The sequence below is a fragment of the Notechis scutatus genome, chromosome 4 (assembly GCF_049901735.1).
Source record: "Notechis scutatus isolate UNSWTSFEM ecotype Mainland chromosome 4, rNotScu1.2, whole genome shotgun sequence".
NCBI classification, from domain to species: domain Eukaryota; kingdom Metazoa; phylum Chordata; class Lepidosauria; order Squamata; family Elapidae; genus Notechis; species Notechis scutatus.
In genome coordinates this window covers 39025058-39044209 of record NC_142012.1, presented here as the reverse complement: position 1 = coordinate 39044209, position 19152 = coordinate 39025058, and the positions used below count along the sequence as shown (strand labels likewise).

At 36.1% G+C, this 19152-nt stretch overlaps 1 protein-coding gene across 1 annotated transcript; it reads left to right on the top strand.

The window, feature by feature from the left end:
• The first annotated feature begins 1599 nt into the window (after nt 1-1599).
• On the top strand, nt 1600-18928 carry LOC148130710 (uncharacterized). The gene is made up of 9 exons (XM_087963191.1): nt 1600-1691; nt 5932-5958; nt 6785-6865; nt 12614-12640; nt 13280-13309; nt 14871-14891; nt 17440-17478; nt 17663-17756; nt 18752-18928. Exons 1-8 carry the CDS (start codon nt 1656-1658, stop codon nt 17753-17755), a joined length of 354 nt encoding a protein of 117 aa, XP_087819317.1. The 5' UTR covers nt 1600-1655; the 3' UTR covers nt 17756; nt 18752-18928.
• Nucleotides 18929-19152: the final 224 nt, after the last annotated feature.

The following is a 19152-nucleotide window of genomic DNA, read 5'->3' as shown; positions in this document are numbered from 1 at the left end:
CCCACCAGTGGCTGGACCAATGAGTGGAGTCTGACATCAGACTCCACTTAACATACAATTCACCTGAATATTTAACAATAAGATACGTTCATTTTGAAGAGACTATTTAAGTCTGATAGCAAGTACTCATAATAATAAGACAGCAGAATATAAAAGAAAGAACTGGAGAAAAAATCACAAACTACAAAGATCTGCAAATAGAAGTAGAATTGTGGTTAAAAAGAGTAAAGATTTCTAAACAGTACCAAATACCATGTTTCCAAATAGTACCAATAGTAATACCATGTTACCTCAAAAACAAATCCTAGCCCGATTTTCATGCCTGTGCCTAAAATAAGCCCGAGTTAGCCCCAAAATAAGTCCTAGTTAAGCCCCGCCCACCATCTGGTTGTACAAGGTGGGGTGAGGCGCAGGCATAAAAATCAAGCCAGGGCGGGGGTGGCAGGGTGGAGCTGCCCCACATGCCCCACACCACTTACCTTAGGACTGCCGGAGCCCCAAAACCTGTTGTGCAGCTGCCCAACTTCTGCAGCTGCTTGCAGCCGCTCGCAGCTGGAGGCCACGTGGCACATTGCATGTGGTGCCACTCATGGCAGGATGCCACATGGCTCCTGGTGCAACAAGCCTCCTGGTGTTCTGTGAGCAAAGCTACTGTCGCGACAAGTCAGTGGTGTCTGGCCACGAGTGGCTGTCACCAGCCACAGAAGTCAGGCAGCAGCATGACAGGTGTTGGGGTATGGGAGGTGTGGCTGCAGTGGTCCTAAGGGAAGCAGGTAAGACATCCCCTGAAAATAAGACTTATTGCTTATTTTGGGGCCGAAAAGAAAATAAGACCAGGTCCGATTAGTTTAGTTTACTTTATTGTCATTGCACCTCATACAGTGAAATTAAATACCATCTTCAGTGTACATTATGACTATGAAAATAAACACAAACACAAAGCACAAACACAAAATAAACACAAACATTTTCAGGAAAACATGGGTAGATGCTTGGGTGTGATCCCTAACATCCGGAGCACCATTATTAGCATCGATAAAAATCACAGTCAATGGCAAAAGGCAGCTTTACTTGTAACAGCTTATTTCTTGCCACAAGATCTTTAATACCATCTTATAAAAATATCGTCCTACTCCAGACCCTTGGGAAGGATTCAATAGGTGGATAAAAATGCCAAACACAATTTAAACATTTTGCTGATTATGCAGTCAACAACAACAATAATAAAAAATACTAGAGATGGGGTTTCAGGAGAAGCCATGCAAACAAAATACACAGAGTAGATTTTGTTACATAGCAGTTAAAATTCTTCTCCAGAAACCGAAGATGCCTTCTATAATAAATAGAAGCTAGAACAATGGATAAAACGGGCTGCTATCTTGATCTACCAGGATTCTTATGTTTACGCAGTTGAAGAATGCAAGAAATTACCTATTTTCTGTAATATTTGTCATTGGTTTAATTTGTAAGGAATATTAAGCTCCACTTCTCTAACAACGGTGTACACTATAGATGGAAGGACATTTAAAAAGAAATTTTCCAGGTCTTCCCCATAATTGGTAATTTGCTTCTTTTTTCCCCTTTCTGTTATAAGTTTAGCTCCCTCTTGTGGTCCATGAAGTAAAATTGTATTTGCTACAGAAAATAATTACTGCATGTTTAGTTTCAGTTGGATCAAATTTTTAAAAATGGTAAGATTAATTAATAGGCACAAAATAACAATAGCCTGTAAATTAATAATGTGAACATATAATTACCATAATACATAGACATACTTGTGTCCCACGTCCCACGCTCCAACGAGTATGTGGGCCCGCCCACCCCTGCTCTTTCCTGTGCTTTATTTCATTTTTTAAGAGCACAGCTGATTCGTGCAGCAGAGCGGTTTGCTGCACCTCAGTTGTTTTATTCACAGGGGCTGCAGTTGAAGATAAGTATTAGAGCTGAAAATGGGCTTTTTTAAACGCGGAGTGTGCATGTGCACGTGCAAAGCGCACACTCACCGAACCAGTTGTTACACTGATTGAATCGCACCACTACCTGCGGCCCATAATGCTGTTAAGTTGGCCCTGATTATACTCTATTTTATTGGATCTCATTTCAAATGTAGTACTGTGATCCAGTTCTAGAACCACTTTAACTGTAGTTCAGACTGTAGAATAACAGCAAGTTCAGAGGAAGATGTGAAAAATCTGGAAGTCGTCTTATGAGGGAAGGACAGAGAAAAGACAAATAAGTAGAGATATGCTAACTCTTTTCAAATACCTAAAGGAGATAATATAAAAAGCAATTGTTTTTCTCTATTGCCCCTGAGAGCACTAATAGAACCAAGGGAAGGAAGGAACTTCAGGCTAAAATCAAGAGGAACTTCCTGATTATATGAGCATTAGCCAGTGGAAAAGGCTGCCTTATCACTGATTCAGTACATTCTCCTTTGCTAGCGGTCTAGCAAAGATTAAACAGAAGATAATCAAGTTCATTTTCCAATGATTAGAAGGGCTGAATGGGCATCAGTTAGAAACACTCTATAATGGATCCTAAACTGAGCAAGCATTTATATTCTCCAGGTGGCTCATAACTATAAAAGGAAATTTATCACAGTTTTTCAAGTAGTAATAAGAAAAAGTGCTTAATTTAAAAAACATATTAAAAACACAAATACAATGTCAAAGTTCTCAAACTGCTAAGTGAAACCAACCAGAAAAGACATAACAAAATATATTTTTATTCTCCTCCAAAAAGCAAAAGGAGAATGAAGATGATCTGATCTGATTCATGCAAGGATCCATTCATTGTTTTGTGTGAGCAGGAGCTTATCAGCACTTTAGAGGGATTTACAGAATTACAGAGTAAGAGTTGAAAGGGACCATGGAGGTCTTCTAGTCCAACCCTCTGCTTAAGCAGGAGATCCTATACCATTCCTAAGAAATGGTTGCTCAATCTCTTCTTAAACCCCGCCAGATATGGAACACCCACAAGTTCCAGAGGTAAGCCATTCCATTAATTAATTGTTTTCACTGACAGGAAATGTCCTCCTAATTCTAGGTTGGATCTCTCTAAAGAGCTTCCATCTATTACTACGGTACTTGTCCTGCCGTCAGATACTTTGGAAAATAGGTTGACTCCTTTAGCTCTGTGGCAAATCTACTGAATGATGAAGTGAATAATATACAGAAGTGGCCAACAGCCAACTTGCAATCTTCCAAGTATTTGTACAATTCCCCCATCCTCTTTTCACAGGAATGCTCATTCAAATTTACAAATGTTGCAGCTATAATTGCAATGTCCTGAAAGACCCTGCAAGGCCCAGCCAGTATAAAATTCCCTCAATGTCAAATAGAATTAATCTGATGCTCAGGCTTTTATACTGAGCATATTCTATTATTTCTTGTTTTTCCAAGTAATCTAGTCGGTTTCAGTGGTTATAGAATACATGTAGTCTTTGACTTAGGATCATAGGCCCAGAATTTCTGTCATAAGACATAATGGTCAAAAGATAAAGCTTCCACATAACCAGACTTGATTTTATGACATTGCAGCGGTCAATAAGTAAATATTGTGATTGTTAAATGAATGCTGTGGTCATTTAATGAACACTATGCTTATTAAGCAAATCCTTATAGGCATTTATTTTGCCAGAAACTGGTCAAAAAGGCTGGAAACTGGCAAAAAAAAGTCATAAACATGGCCATGTGACCATGAAACTTTGCAACCAACCATGAAGGTGAGCCAGTTGAATCTTAACAAGGAGAAAATGATTTATGTATGAATTAAATAGCAAAAATAAAAATTATCTTTTCAGATCTTCTTTTATTTTATTGCTTTCATTTTTTTTAAGTTCAATGATTTCTTTTTTAATATATTATTGGTATATATATGTACTGGATGCTTTAGCCACAAATAAGACAGGACAACAATCCAGTAAATAGGTCAAGATTTTAAAAGAATTTATTGAAAGAAAATCTAGATGCTATCTTTATACAGAATTCACTACAAGTCTCATCTCACAAATCTTGTAAGAGTAGGAAATTCTTTTTGTTAAGAAATTTCCAAATTCCTGGTTTAATCACATGATGACTCATGAACCTACTTAAATGACCTTCTGGAGCCATAATACCTAACTTACCAGATTATTCATATTTTGACAATTTGTCATGTGTCGGGTGAATGATATAGTCTTTCTTGTCTGGCTTTTAACTCTTTCTATCTCTGTTTCAAAGCTTGTTTTTTAAAAATGCATGTTAGTATTAGTAATTATTTTAGAATTAGGTATTTCTATGTATAAGATATGTAGTAACACTGAGACTTCAGAAGGATTTCAAACCTTTCTCTGAACAGGCCATCCTCTGCAACTTATTTCATTCTTCAACATCGTGACTAAATTAGCAGATCAGTGAAATATTGTGAGCATAATATACTTAAACTTCAGTAAGGCATTTGACAAAGTAGACCACAACCTACTGTTGAGGCTCTAGAAAAAGTGCAGAGAAGAGCAACCAGGATGATTGGGAACTGGAGACTAAAACATATGAAGAACGGTTACAGGAACTGGGCTTGGCTTGTCTAGTGAAGAGAAGGACCAGGGGAGACATGATAGAGGTCTTCCAATATTTGAGGGGCTGCCACACAGTGGAGGAAGGGGTCAAGCTATTTTCTAAAGCACCTGTAAGCCAGACAAGGAATAATGGATGGAAACTGAACAAGGAGAGATTTAACCTGGAAATAAGGAGAAACTTTCTGACAGTGAGAACAATCAACCAATGGAAAAACTTGCCTTCAGAAGTTGTGAGTGTTTCATCACTTGAGACTTTCAAGAAGAGATTGGACTGCCATTTGTCAGAAATGGTGTAGGGTGTCCTGCTCGGATGGGAGGTTGGACTAGATGACCTACAAGGTCCCTTCCAACTCTGTTAATCTACATCTGTATTGCAGTGAAGTATAAGGTAATTTGACCTTATAAATTAGTTGTTCTGTTTCTTTCTGGGAATGTTTTGTATGTTATATAAGGAAAAGGGACTGGAATGAGTTCCATGACACCATCATAATACTTTTGATATTTATGTGTTTCTATTGGCCTTCAGTGCATGATAATGTGGGGAAATCAGGAACTGTCATGATTGGCAACTTGTGGCAAAGTTACCAGGTAGCAAGAGGAGTAGCCATTGGCGAAATGCAAAAACGTTCTTTCCATCCTCACATTCTGCACTTGAACCATCATTAGTACTCATACAATCTATTTGTAGACTTCCAGACTAGCTGCTTTTACAGGTGAATTCAGTGATCTTAGATAAATCTGTAGACAGCAAGCTTCACTAGAATTCTTCTAAAAGATATTGCTTAAGATGCTATGTATGCCAAGACTGATAAGGAAAAGAATGTATACAAGGACATTCACAAGCAATGAGGCATCAGTAAGGGGGCTCAATAGAAAAGAGTAGGTAACAACCTTTTCATCTCTGTGGTGGGTATAAGTAGGAAATACAGAACTGAGTGATCTTACAGGACATTCTTGATCCCCAAAACCTGTTGTGGAAATACTAAAATCTGGACACAATGAAGGTGCGCTTTCTGGTCAGTATTTTCTTATTTTGTCTTCTGACGCTGGAGGATTCTGAAGCAGTTCCATTAAAAACAGAGGCAAGTGACCTAAAATGGCAATGTGTATAAATGTTATCATACCATTCAACATTTCAGCTTTAAATTTTAAACATTCACAGTGTTATTCAGAGTAGTTGTCTTTAGATTATTTGAGCATAGTTTGGCAACAAAATAGGAAGCAGCTCTGGAAAGAACCTTATTATGAGAGCAATTTATTATTTTTCACCAGCATTTTGTGTTTTTTTCTTGCTGAGCTTCAAATTCTGCATTTTTAAAAATTATTATTTTTAATTCTAAAACAATCATTTTCCTCTCTTAATTTTATTCTTTTAGAAAGAGAAAGATAGACTAAGAAAAGCGGTAAGAAATTGTTTTGCTATTTTTGCATGTGTGCACTTGTATTATACTGCCCATTTCAATCATGCCCATTAAAGATGTGTATATCACAAGCAACTATCTTAATGAGATGCTTTTCCTGAAAGGCTGGTTTCTCTGTTTTTATGCAGTGAAATGATGGGTAGACTCTATCTTGGTAACAGCTAAGGTAGGGCTGATCTACCTTAATCAGCTGCCCTGCCTCACTGAAAGTAGTATTGGCACTCTGGCAAGAGTCATTGGGAAGATGCTGCTACCCTTTGTGAGGTTACTTTAAAGGAAGCATACTTTAACCACTAAAGTAGAATGGGTTTGTTGGGTTTTAGCTTGGCATCTTGTGTGATGCTAAGGTATTAAGCAATAAGAACCAATATGCTATGGCTCCTGTAATGAAATAATGACTACCTTTAATGAGTTTGAGTCCTGGTGATGCCATAGGTATGTTCTTACTGCTCTACTGTAAATAAATAAATTATAGTATAATACAATTTGTAAAAATAAAGTTTATTTTGCAATAAATATATTGGGAAAATGTATATAGAGAATAAATTATTTTAGCTGCATAAAGCATATCAAAATATGATACAGCCAATAATTAACTTTCATCAGGTTTATTTCAAATTTGGCAGCCCCAAAGCTCCTGCTAAGGTGGTATTAATTGTTAGTTCTGAGCATTTGAATTGTCCTCTGGAAAACTAGAAAAACTTTATTTATGTTAAGATCTACCTATGTGTGTAGTAATCAAGCTCAAAATGAAATTTGAAATGTCCAGTATTTTTATTCATCTTGGTTATTTTTTTTCCTATTATAGATTGTAAAAGTAGGTCAGAATTGCAAAACTTCAGGTTTTCAACCCGGTGATGGCAGCATTTGTTTGAAACTTACAGTTGTGGTGAGCTTGTTTTGGATGATTGATAACTTTCTGTTACATGATGCATAAAATATGTCAGGTATAATCAGTATAATCTTTTACAATTTCAGTAGAAGGGATCTCAGATCTCAAGTCTAAAACCTTTTGTCTGATATCCTAAAGAACAGCAGGCAGGCAATTGGATTTGTGATCCTTATGGCAGCTTTATTTATAGCTCCGGAGTATATCTGGAAAGCTATATATTTCCATGCTTTCTTGAATGACCAAGGAATACCTTTTTATGGGTAAGAGAAAATGTGCATCAAGATTAAGCAATTCTGTATGGAATCACCTTTGAGTCTTTACTGTGTAGACATTCTTAAAGATACTTGATTACATAGGGCAGTCTGCGTGTTTGCTCAAGAATGGACAGAAAGGAACTGAAATGAAGACTTTTCTTTATGAACTCTTTTCAGAGAGATCCACATTACATGGTGATAATTATCACCATGCTTGCTTGGTACAGGCGTCCATCTGGGAAGAACAAGCAGAAGACATTTCTTAATGTGTATAAGTTTCTCAGTCAGACAAATCCATTTCAGTTCCAAGGCCAGGAATAACTGTTACGATTGTTTTCATCTCTTATCGTCAGATGTCTACAGATATATCGATATCTATAGTTGTCTATCCAAATTATATTTTTCAAGCCCACTAGCTATGAATGAAGAAAGCAAGAAAGAAAGGATTTTGTTTCCACTTCTTCAGAGTTTGGTAACTCTGAATAGCTGTTCCTACTTCTCTGGTGGGTGTTACACTATCTCTTCCATTCCAATTATCTACCCTGAATGTGCCAGCTATTGCCAGATACTATATCACATACTCCCATTATTCATGTTACCTTGCTAGTTTGAGATATCAAATGAAAACAAATTTAAATTTTTTTTTTTTTTTTTTATATCTGTTTTTTTTTCCTTTTTTTTATAAAGGCAAAAGTAAAAAAAATACCCCCCCCCCCAATATAAAAAAAAAAAAAAACAAAATTCATCTCTTATTTTTTAAAAAAAAATAAAATTTTATAATTTTTTTATTTTTATTTATATAAATAAATCCCCCCAAAAATAATTCCAAATAAATCAATCCACCCCCCCCCTAAACATATCCCCACAATACAACCTCCCCCTCCCCCCCTCAAATATCCCCTAACATTCCCTCTCCTGCTCACTGCCGGAGCGCCCCGAGCTGGCTGGATTTGGGGTGAAGCCATCCTGTAGAGGTAGTGAAGAGGAGGAAAACCAGCAGCAGGGTTGAGGAGAGCCGCATATCTCCTCCTCAGCTGGCCATTACTCCCTTTCCCGAAGGCGGTTGCAGCAGTGGTCAGAAATGGCCACTTCAAAGAAGAACTAGACCGGAAAAGAATGTGCAGGAGGAAGATAAGAAGAGAAAGTTTTGGTTGACCGGGTTAAACTGAAAAAGCAACAACATAAGGTACCCTGGAATTTGAACTATAAAAAATAACGTTGTTCCCAAAGAAGACTTTGAAGCAGCAAAGGAGAGAGGGAAGAGAAAGGGTTTGGTTTTTTTTTTCTTTCCTTCCTTATACTGACAGCTAAGAGATTTAAGTAAGAAATTGACAAAAATCCACTTTGACATCAATAGGCATTTAAACCTATTGATTGTCAAAGGGATAGTAAAGACTTTTGGTTACTCAAAAACCTTTAAAAGCAGGAAAGGAGAGAAAAGGAAAGAATAAAAGGGCGGGATCTAGAAAAATGGAGGAGACTGCCTGGAACTAAAAGGAACTTACAGTAAAACATTAACAAGATTCCTAAAAGATACATTCTAACTGAAACTTTGTAACAAAATAATAGAACCCCAGGAAGAGAAAGTGGAAAAAAGAAGCAAGAAGAAACAGTTTTGGATTATTTGGATTACTTGGTGATTTTTGGATTTTTGGCTATTGGATTTAAATGATTAAAATCAATAGGGTGGTTGTTTAAAAGTGTTTAAAATGGCATTACTTTTAGAAGAACTGAAAATGGAACTTAAAAAACAGAAAGAAGATGCACAAGAAGGAAGAGGTTCTGGAACTTCCGGTTTGTCGGCTTCATGAGCGGCAGGGATTTGCGAAGCTGCGCGATCCCTGCCGCGCTAGTCGTTTTTGGGGCTCCGACCCAGCCGGTACGGAGCTAGGCTGCCCTGCAGGGGCAGCTGAAGGTAGGGGGATCCGGAGAAGGGACTGGGGTGTTGCAGACCCCCTCCCTGGCCGGCAGAACCCCTTTTCCCAGGACGGTGTAGCGGCGGTCCGTAATGGCCGCCACAAAGAAGCTGGCAGCCGGGTAAGAATGCGCAGGAGGAAGTGGAGAAAGTGATTGAGAGGAGAAAGTTTTTCTTGGCTCCTAGGACTCTAAGACATATTTAATAAAATTCCTGAAAAGTATGACTTTCTGAATAATACCTGCCAGAAGAGGAAAAAGCGGCTGCTTGAAGGTGCTGAAAGGATAGCTTTCCCTCTTTTCCTACGGAATAAATAACTGGATATTAAGAAACCTATTTTTTAGGTGGAAATTGGTTTTAAGCGATGAGTGGGAAGAGAGAGGATTAAAAAGAAAATATTTGTATGCTAAGATTTGTTGGAGCAGATGCCTTAAGGATTTGAAGACTAGAATATATTGTAACAAGACTTTAAACAGATTATGGACTTTCTTTCTCTTTGATTGATATCACCCCAGAAGGAGAAAGTGAGAACTCTGCCTTGGTTTGGACTGATTGATAACTTTGGGACTGTTCTATCTTTTTTATTTTCTTTTGAATATTCTGGTTGTTGTAAGAAGAAAGAAGGAGAAAAGAAAAGAAGATTTATAATGGCTCTTTCTGTTGAGGAACTAAGAAATGGTGTGGAAGAAGCTTTCCTTTTCTTAGAAATGGCGCTTACTAATTATCAACAAAAATTACAACAGATGAAGACAGCAGAGGAACAAGAAAGAAAGGAAGGAGCCATCTTTAATGAATCTCAGAATTTGATCCAGAAAAAAGGAAGAGAGAAAGAAAAGAAAAGAAGAGAAAAGAAGAAAACTAAAGGATTTAAGGACTTAAGATCTAAAAAACATTTAAGAAAGGGAAAAATAAAGTGCAAAACCAATATGATGATTGTAAACAAAGGGGAAAAGAAATACGACAGAGAAGGGAAGCCGGTAAGGCAGAGGCTAGAAGAAGGGGGGTAGAAAGGTTTGTTGGGAAAAGAAAGAAAGGGAAAAGGTGGAGAAAAGCTACAACGTTTTGAAATTAAATGGAAAAAAGGAATTTTTATGGATAATGGATAAAGTATAATTTTTTTAAAAAAAAAAAGATTTTGCAAGGTACATAAGATGAGATGGTAGTATTGCAATGGTTTAAGAGTTGATAAGAGATTAAAATGTTAAAATGTTTAAAAATGATTGGTTTTAAAACTTAATAATAGGAGAGGTTTAGAATATTGTTTTAATTAAAGAGTTTAATAAAATTATGGTATTGATGTTATTATAAAATTTTTATTATAGTATTTCTTTTTAATATTTGGATTTATTCTCTAATTATGCACTTAATTGTGTTGGATGTATTAGTTAGATAGAATGTACCAAGCAAAATCTGATTGGGTATTAGATATTATTTTAAAGATTAATTTGATTAACTTAGGGGGAGATAGAAAGGCATCATACTCTGATTAATGATTTCAGGAGAAACTGATTTTCTTTTTTTTCATAAGGGATGAGACAAAGGGATGATAAAAAATGGACAAAAGATACAAATATAATGATTTAAACTAAGATGATTAATTAAGGTAGAATTAAGAAGTGTGAAATATGTGGAGAAGTTAATATAGAAGGCTTAGAATGGTAAATAAAATAAGTAATGATATGTAAGATGAGCATGAATATAATTGAAGTCCATGAAGAGAGAGACACCTGGGTCCAAGTTACTTTCCAAAAGATATTTTTTATGTTTTGTGTGTTGTGTGTATATGTCTTTTTGGGAGAGAATTGGTAAAAACTTGTAGAAATATAGAATGAGAATAATGGTAACTAAGTCAGAAAGAAACAGATGAAATAATAATAATGATATTGAATAAGAGTAAAGAGAAGTAAAGAGAAATTGAATAAGAGGTTTTGGTATATTATATGGAAATGGTTTAAAACAGAATCATAATTTATCTGACTTGTTAAATTTACAAGGGAAAAAGGTTTAAACATGTAATGAATAATGATAATTTGTGTGTTTTAAAAATTAATAAAACTTGCTTTAAAAAAAAAAAAAAGAAGGAAGAGGTTCTTTTGGCTTCGTATTTCAATTTTTAGAAATGGAGATCTGGAACTATGACAAACAACAAGAAACACTTGTAGAAAAAGAAGGTTGGGACAAAGAAGAAGCCATCTTTAATGATCAAGTAATTTTATGTGGGGGGGGGGGAAGGAAAGGGGGGAAAGAAAGTGAAAAGTTTAAGATTTGAAAAAAACAACCAAAAAAAACACAAGAATAGTTTGAAAAATAATTACAATATTAGGAAGCAACAGAAGAGAGGATCATAGAAGAGAGAATTAGAAGTAGAGACAAGGGGGCAAAAGGGGGAGGGAGAAGAAGAGGGGGAAGAAGGAAAGGAAAAGAAGTTATAAAAGACAGAAACAAGATATAGAGAAGCAGGGAAAATGTATAAGGATTGAAAGTATAAGCCTATTTAGAGATAATGGGTGAAAATTTAATTGAAAAAGGGACTCTGCAAAGGTACATAAGATAGTACATAAGATAGTTATATTAGAAATAATTTTAGAAAATATGAAACTATGATTAAAATGATGGATAAAATACTTATTTTAATGCAGTAGAATGTTTGTTAATAAATAAATGAAATAAAGTGAATGAGAGAATGAAATTAGGAAAGGATGGGAACATTTTTATTATTAATAAAAATTATTATTAATGATTTATAAAAATATAAGTGAAGAGAAATATAAAAAAAGAATTATGAAAAGTTTATAAGTGTTCACAAGGAAGTATGATATTCAATTGAAAAGAAATGTTAAAGATGTTAAGATTCTAACTAATATTAATGATAGAATTGAATTGGAATGGAATGAGTGTTTTATTTACTATTGTTATGTATACACACACACACACACACACACACATTCTTAATATATATATATTTAAAACATAGTGTGTATTTAAGAATGTACCAAGCAGAATTCGATTGGAAGTTATGTACTATATTGAATGTTATAATTTTAAAGGCATAAATTGAAGTTTAAATAAGAGTTGAATGGATAAAATTAAAAGATATAAAGGTGTCATACTCCAATTAGTAACTACAGGGGAAATTTTGTTTAATGAGAAAAGATAATATGAAATTGAAACAGGACAGACAAAAGTATAAATATAATGATTGGAAAGACATTGAAACTTAGAAAAAGATATAACTGAAGTTAGATATGAGATAATTAAAAATAAAGTTGAGAAAACCAAGGGAGGGGAAAAATTATGGAGAAAATGTTAAAATAGTAATAAGATATGGAATAGAACACAAAGATGAATATGAAATTGAGTTTGTGTCTGTATGGAGAAGTGATATAACCTGGGATCATGCTATTCTCAAAAAAAAGATGTTTTATTTGTGTTATGTTTTTGTGAAAACCCAAATAAAATTTATATTAAAAAATGGATAATAAATCACTGAGCTTGTTAATATTTCTATACATTTTGGGTTTTCATGAAATTCTGTTTATAAAGCAGATAGAATAATCCACTTTTCCATTCTTCCAGGCAGGAGTCAATGTGAACTTTGGTCTAGTAAGTGACTTTCTTTATTTTCAAATGTTTATGCCACAATATGGTCTTTAATATTGCATAACAAAAGAGTGGGTCTGAGATATTATTTAGTCATTTAGCTACTCTCCATATGCCTAAAATTACCTGATTTTTAACTAAAAGAAATAAAAATACAGTAATCATTTTCAATTAACCCAGTTTCGTAGAAAGTTGGAGCAAATGGGTCGAATTTACATTGATTTTGGCTGTGCAGAGAATTGATTTTAGCTACAGAAAGTTTCAAGATAAGATTAAGTAACTTGCAATGCAATGTTGCTGAATTTGATAAGATCATAAACATCTTGATTGATATTGTTCAAATGTGTTTGAATATTAGTAGCTTGGGTTGGTAATTAGGCTGCTCGTTTGAACCCTGAGATTGGCAATTTAGTTGCAAACGTTTTGTCACCATTCAAGGAGACATCGTCAGTGTGTTTTGAGTTGTGCCCATCAGACAAACACAATTCAAAACACACTGACAATGTCTCCTCAAATGGTAACAAAACATTTGCAACCAAATTGCCAAGCTTGGAGCTCAAAGCAACAGCCAGATATTAGACTTTTATACTGTGTTATACTGTTCTCGGAAATTAAGACATTCAGAATATCCCTCTTCTACAGGGCTATGAAGAAAAAGATAAAAAGAAAAATGTGAGTTTCTGCTAAAAAATAACTTTACTACAGAAAAAGGCTTCTATCTATAAATCATTTTTAATCCAGTACATTGGCAAGATGAATCCTTCAACCAGCAGCTCCTTATACTGTACATTTCAGGACTGTATTCTGTGTAGAACAGGGGTCCCCAACCACCGGTCCGCGGACCGGTCCCGGTCCGCGGAACAAGTCTTACCGGGCCGCTGGTTGCTGGGCGCCGCCATCTTTTTTTGGTAAAAAAGTGCTTCCGGTGAGCTTTTCCGGGTAGAAAGCTCACCGGAAGCACTTTTTCATCAAAACAAGATGGCGGCGCCAGCGCTTCCGGTGAGCTTTTCCGGGTAGAAAGCTCACTGGAAGCACTTTTTCATCAAAAAAAGTAAATTTTATATTACTTTCTCTAAATGCTCCCGAGTGGAAGAGGTTTTTAATATCTGTGTAAAGCTTGTGCATATAGGATAGTCTAGTCCAGGTCTGTAAAACTCGTGGCCCACGGGCCGGATGTATCGTGTGCTGGCCACACTCACTCCCAGTTTAGCAAAGAGGGGAAAAGCCATGATACTTCATGTGACGACACTGTGACGATGTGAGTTTGACACCCCTGCTTTATCCAGAAATCACTCCTGGCCCCCTCTTTGATATTTCAAACTTATAAGATCAAAACCTAAAATGCCTAAGAGGAAATATTAGGTGGCCACTGTTATACAGAGGCTTATATATGTTCTTTTATTTAGTATTCTTCCTGTAGTATTTCTTGCTGTATTATTTTATTTTCAGTGTTGTATTGTTTTGTTCTCTTTAGTCTTTGACAGATTTACAAACTGTTTAGATAACTCCAGTTATTGGACAGAGTAGAATTGAGATCTGCTAAATATGGTGGAATTGGGTAGGTGAAAAGCAGGTTTTACCATGAAAATAAGGGATCTCAGTAAAGATCTTCCTTTCCATATAACAAAACTCGGTAATTCAGATGCTTATCCATGTGCATCTCAGTTAAATTGCTAGACCACAAAGAGAACTGTGTTCATCTGTGTTTACTTTTTTGTTATCTGCCTATTTCTATTTCCATAGAAAACATTGCAAAGGTAGACATCTCCTGGTTATTATTATTCATTTTTTGTTCTGTATTTGGCATTGATTCTGTCCAGTTAGATAATTTAGATAGAGATGCACTTCTCAGACAAATCAATCATATTATGTTTGGATAATTTAATCTTTTTTCTCTTGCTTTACCAATTATACATACAAATTTAGCTTTATTAGGGATTATGATCATTCTTTTCTTCTATATAAGCTAAGCTTCCTATCAAAACTTTAAATTTCCCCCACAATAAAAGTAGCCACTGTTGATAAAGATTCAAATTGTGCTGCATCTAAGAATATGCACAGATAGCTATAGTGTATATAGATTTAGACAAGATAGTTTAGTAATAGTTTAAATACCAATTCATCTTTTAAACATAATTAGTATTTATTGTTATGTATTTAACTTTTGCTCTAGATTTCCTTTTAGAAGGAAGTGCTGAATGAAATACTAACTTTTTGTTCTTTCTTTTTTCAGAGTGAAAACGGCACCACATTTGTAAGTAGTAGTAGCACTTGCTGTGATTATTGTAAAATCTGTTCATAATCATATGAACAGATTTCTTTTTCTCTAGCCTCCCAAGCCAATGCTAGGCTGCTTCAAAAGATCTTTTTCTTCCACACTTGACTGAATCGAAGATCAACTGAAATTATTCAGTATTCAAAAGCATGAAACCAAGATGCTTATTTTTTGTTTGTCCAAGAGGCTCACATGCTATTCTGTGACCACACAAAGCCACAAAACACCCCCACAAATGGAGCCAGTTTGATGTATTGGTTTAAGGTGTTGGCCTAGAAACCAGAACAATGTCTGGTTCTAGTCAACTAGGCTTGAAAAACCTGCTGGGTAACTTTGGGCCAGTCACTCTCAGCCCATAGCCCTTTTCACAGGTTGTTATTGTGGGGAAAATAGGAGGAGAAAGGAGCATAGTTATATTCACCATCATCTTGAGTTATATTTTAAAAAGACAAGAAAAAAAATCTAAAAAAAAGGAAGAAGCCAGACTCCAAAAGTGGGTTGGATTAGGAACCAAAATGGATGGGCACATTTTCCTTTTTTCAGTTTATTCTTTAGATTTATTTATTATTTACTCAATATACAAGTACACAGTTCCAATACTACCCTGTAAGAAAAATAATTAAATTGGTGCAGATTATTTTACCACCAGTAGAGGGCGAGCTCTATAGCATTTATAATTTGGTGGGGGGGAGGGGGGGACGGACAAAGAGAAAGAGATTCTCCATCCATTCATGCCTGGTCTGAAGCATATATACTTTGCAAACTTAATTTAAGACTGAAAATGTTTTCAATAGCATGGATTCCCTTAAAGTTAGAAGAAGGCAGCAATCAAGCAATCAAATCTTGATTTGGTCACAGAGTAGCAAACAGAATGCAAAGGTCACAGTTAATTAAGCTAAAAAGCTCTCCTGTGGCAAGATGGGTGGGCAATAAATCTAACACATGTAATAAATAAACATATTTTAAAATATCTATAAAGGATTAGAGTTTACTATGGCATATTATGCAAACTACAGAACAGTACTTGGCTGTGAACAAAGAAATAAAATCTGATTGATCTGACAATAAATTCTTAAGATAAAACAGATTGCAATGTCCAGGACATTTAGTAAAGAGTACAAATAATAATTCCTGGCAAGCACCTGGATAGATAGTGCAATAGAGAATAACCAAAGCGATTCAATTATTCCTCTATTCAGGGGTGTCAAACAGGTGGCCTGTGGACTCGATGCATCACATGCAGGCCATGCCCACCCTGGCTTCACAAAATCAAAAAAGTCATGATACGTCACATGACATGATCGAGTTTGACACCCGTGCTCTATCTCAACTGAGATATCTAGCTGGTTGGAGGAGGAAATGGAGAGTGGCCCACTGTCCAGTGGTCTAAAGAGTGGCCCATCAATGGCCCACTGTTTGAGACCAGTTAGTGCATGTTTGTAGCCCATCAAGATGATGGCAGGTAATGAATCGCTGCAATTTAGTGTGTATCATCTGGCTCCAAGAACACTGGAAGTTGTCGGTCCTAATTAAAGGGACCAAACCAACTGATAAGAAGGAGCCCATAAGCCAGTAGGAGAAGATGTGAATCTAGGCAGAAGTTTCAATTTTAAGAAGGCTAGCTTCACGGCAAAGGACTGTGTTTAAAACTCAGCAAGGTACTTGAAAGATGGTTCTCAAAAACTTGGACTGAACTCTTCCCAAAGGAAGGAATGACCTGTAGGGCCCAGCTGAGCTTCCCAAAGGAACTGGGCTCAGATCTCAGCACTGCAGGTATATGATGAGCTCCTTTGAAGAAGTAAAAGGTTTATAAAGCCAACATTGGTTTTTATACATTTAAAGTGGCATAGTGATTTGTGATTATAGCTTGGAAGAAAACCCTCAAATGTTTAAAGGTCTTGACTTGCTCTATTAAATAGTTATTTACTCGCCAGACATCTTAGACATCTTAGGGTACCTTAGATATCTTAGGGCAGGGATCCCCAACCTTTTCGACGCCGCGGCCCGGTTCCGGCATCAGCTGGGCGCCGCGGCCCGGTACCGGCATCAACTGGGCGCCGCCATCTTTTATACGAAAAGCGCCCGGTGACGCCACGAAAAAGATGGCGGCGCCAGCGCTCGGTGAGCTTTTCAGGTAGAAATGGCTTTCTACCCGGAAAAGCTCACCGGAAGCGCTGGCGCCGCCATCTTTTTATGACGAAAAAGCGCTTCCGGTGAGCTTTCTACCCGGAAAAGCTCACCGGAAGCGCTTTTTTACCAAAAAAATATGGCGGCGCCCAGCAACCAGCGGCCCGGTAAGGCTTGTTCTGCGGCCCGGTACCGGTCCACGGACCGGCGGTTGGGGACCCCTGTCTTAGGGCACTTAGAGGAAGGCAGCAACATACCCACAGCATGGATCATGTGAGCAGTTCAGCAAGGTGGGTTAGGCTACACAGATTTCCTACTCCTAATCAGCAGTTTTGTGTTGATTTTTTTCCTGAGAGATAAAAAGGGGAGACAAATGATTTTATTTTTCTATTTTTTTAAGGATAAAAATGAGGATGGTAAGCAAAACCAAGAACAACAGGTGAGTTATCATATATAAATAATTTCTTTAATGTTATCCAGCACTGATTATCATATACTTCCCAAGAAAACTTTTTTTTTCAAAAAAAATAATGACCTGCATAAATTAGGGAGCAGAGGAGTGTGAATTATTTGAAGTTTTTGCATGGCCTCTTTTAAAAAAAGAGTAAATCTTTCACTTATAGAAAATACCAAATAAAGAATGGGGACGGAAGCAGGAGCAGGAACAACAGAAACAAGGCAAAAAGAAAAGGCTGAAAGATCCAAGAAGTACTTAAGGTATGAAGAGAAATGGAAGTGTTAAGTGCATCTAGGCAGGCAGGCTATTTATATTTTTAAATTTGATTATTAGATAAGTATATAGTGCAACCTGATAAATTGCTGTTAAAACTACTTATAACCTGAATAGAACTATCCATTAAACTGTTATGCAGTAGTCATTCTCCACTATGAATGAGCTGAGAACTGATTACTTACAGCAAATTCCACTCAGCAAACCATTCTATTTTCAAGGATGCTTCTCCTCTTCTGAGCCACATGTCAATTGAACATAGTTAATTCACTTAGTTGCTTGAGGGATTTTCCCACCCTACCGGGGGTTTCTTTTGTCATCTTGTGCTTCTACTAGCCTCTTGGACTCTTTCATTTTGACCACAAAAGATCTTCTAAAGAATTGAAGTTCATAATTCCCAGGTAGAATAAGAAGGCACATAGGCATGACTTTCAGGATCTGAACCCAGCACTGGCCTGATTGAAATTAGTGGAAGAGTTTAAAGAATTATTTCTGTCTCCATGTTATATAGAATCAATCCTACCTTTTGGCAGATTTCTTCATTGAAGCAGAATGAAATCCACAGGAAAAACAATAACAAGGGAAGCCTCTTAGTTGTTCTTCTGAACCAATGGCTCCCTTCTGTTGAAGGACAAACATCCATATGTATGTGATATGCAACCTGTCCAAGACCCTGCAAATTAATCTGCAAGTTCAAGTGTGGTAGAAGGAAAAGTATGGTTTCATCCACAATTGAAGAATCACTAAATAGAGTTGAGCAAATAGTAGTACATTTATCAATTTTATTGTTGTATGGAATTGTCTTTATGTAGTTGTGTTTCAAATGATAGTACAGCTGTATTGTGCAGCTGATTTTAACAGATTCATTGAATATAACCAGTCTAAGTTGGTATGAAATTGATAGGCATTTTCAGTGTCAATATATGTAGTAATTGCTGTTATCTAAGAGGTATTAGTGTCTATTTATTTTCATCCTCTCCAGAATGAACTTTGAACGACAACTTCAAAATCATCACTAAGCAATGCTTGGTAATCTGCAGCTAATAATAAAGAAATGTTTGGATCAAGATATTAAATAAATATTTGGGCTAGTCTATTAACTTTTATTGAAGTGTGATTTAGCCAATTAAAAGTATACCCTTATGACTGATTCAAAACCTGTTGCAGCTCTTTCAAAATTATGAATAAAACTAAAACTTCTAATATTTTTCTTGTTCTTTGAAAAAGAATGAAATATTTTTTATTTAGGTAGGATGTAGAATTTCTTTTCCTATGTTAAAGAAATACATGGTGAATGTGATACATACAAGGCCCACTATAAACACATTAGCTAAAAAGGAAATTCAGTCAGAGAATCCCCTGTTGAAAACCCACTGTTCTACT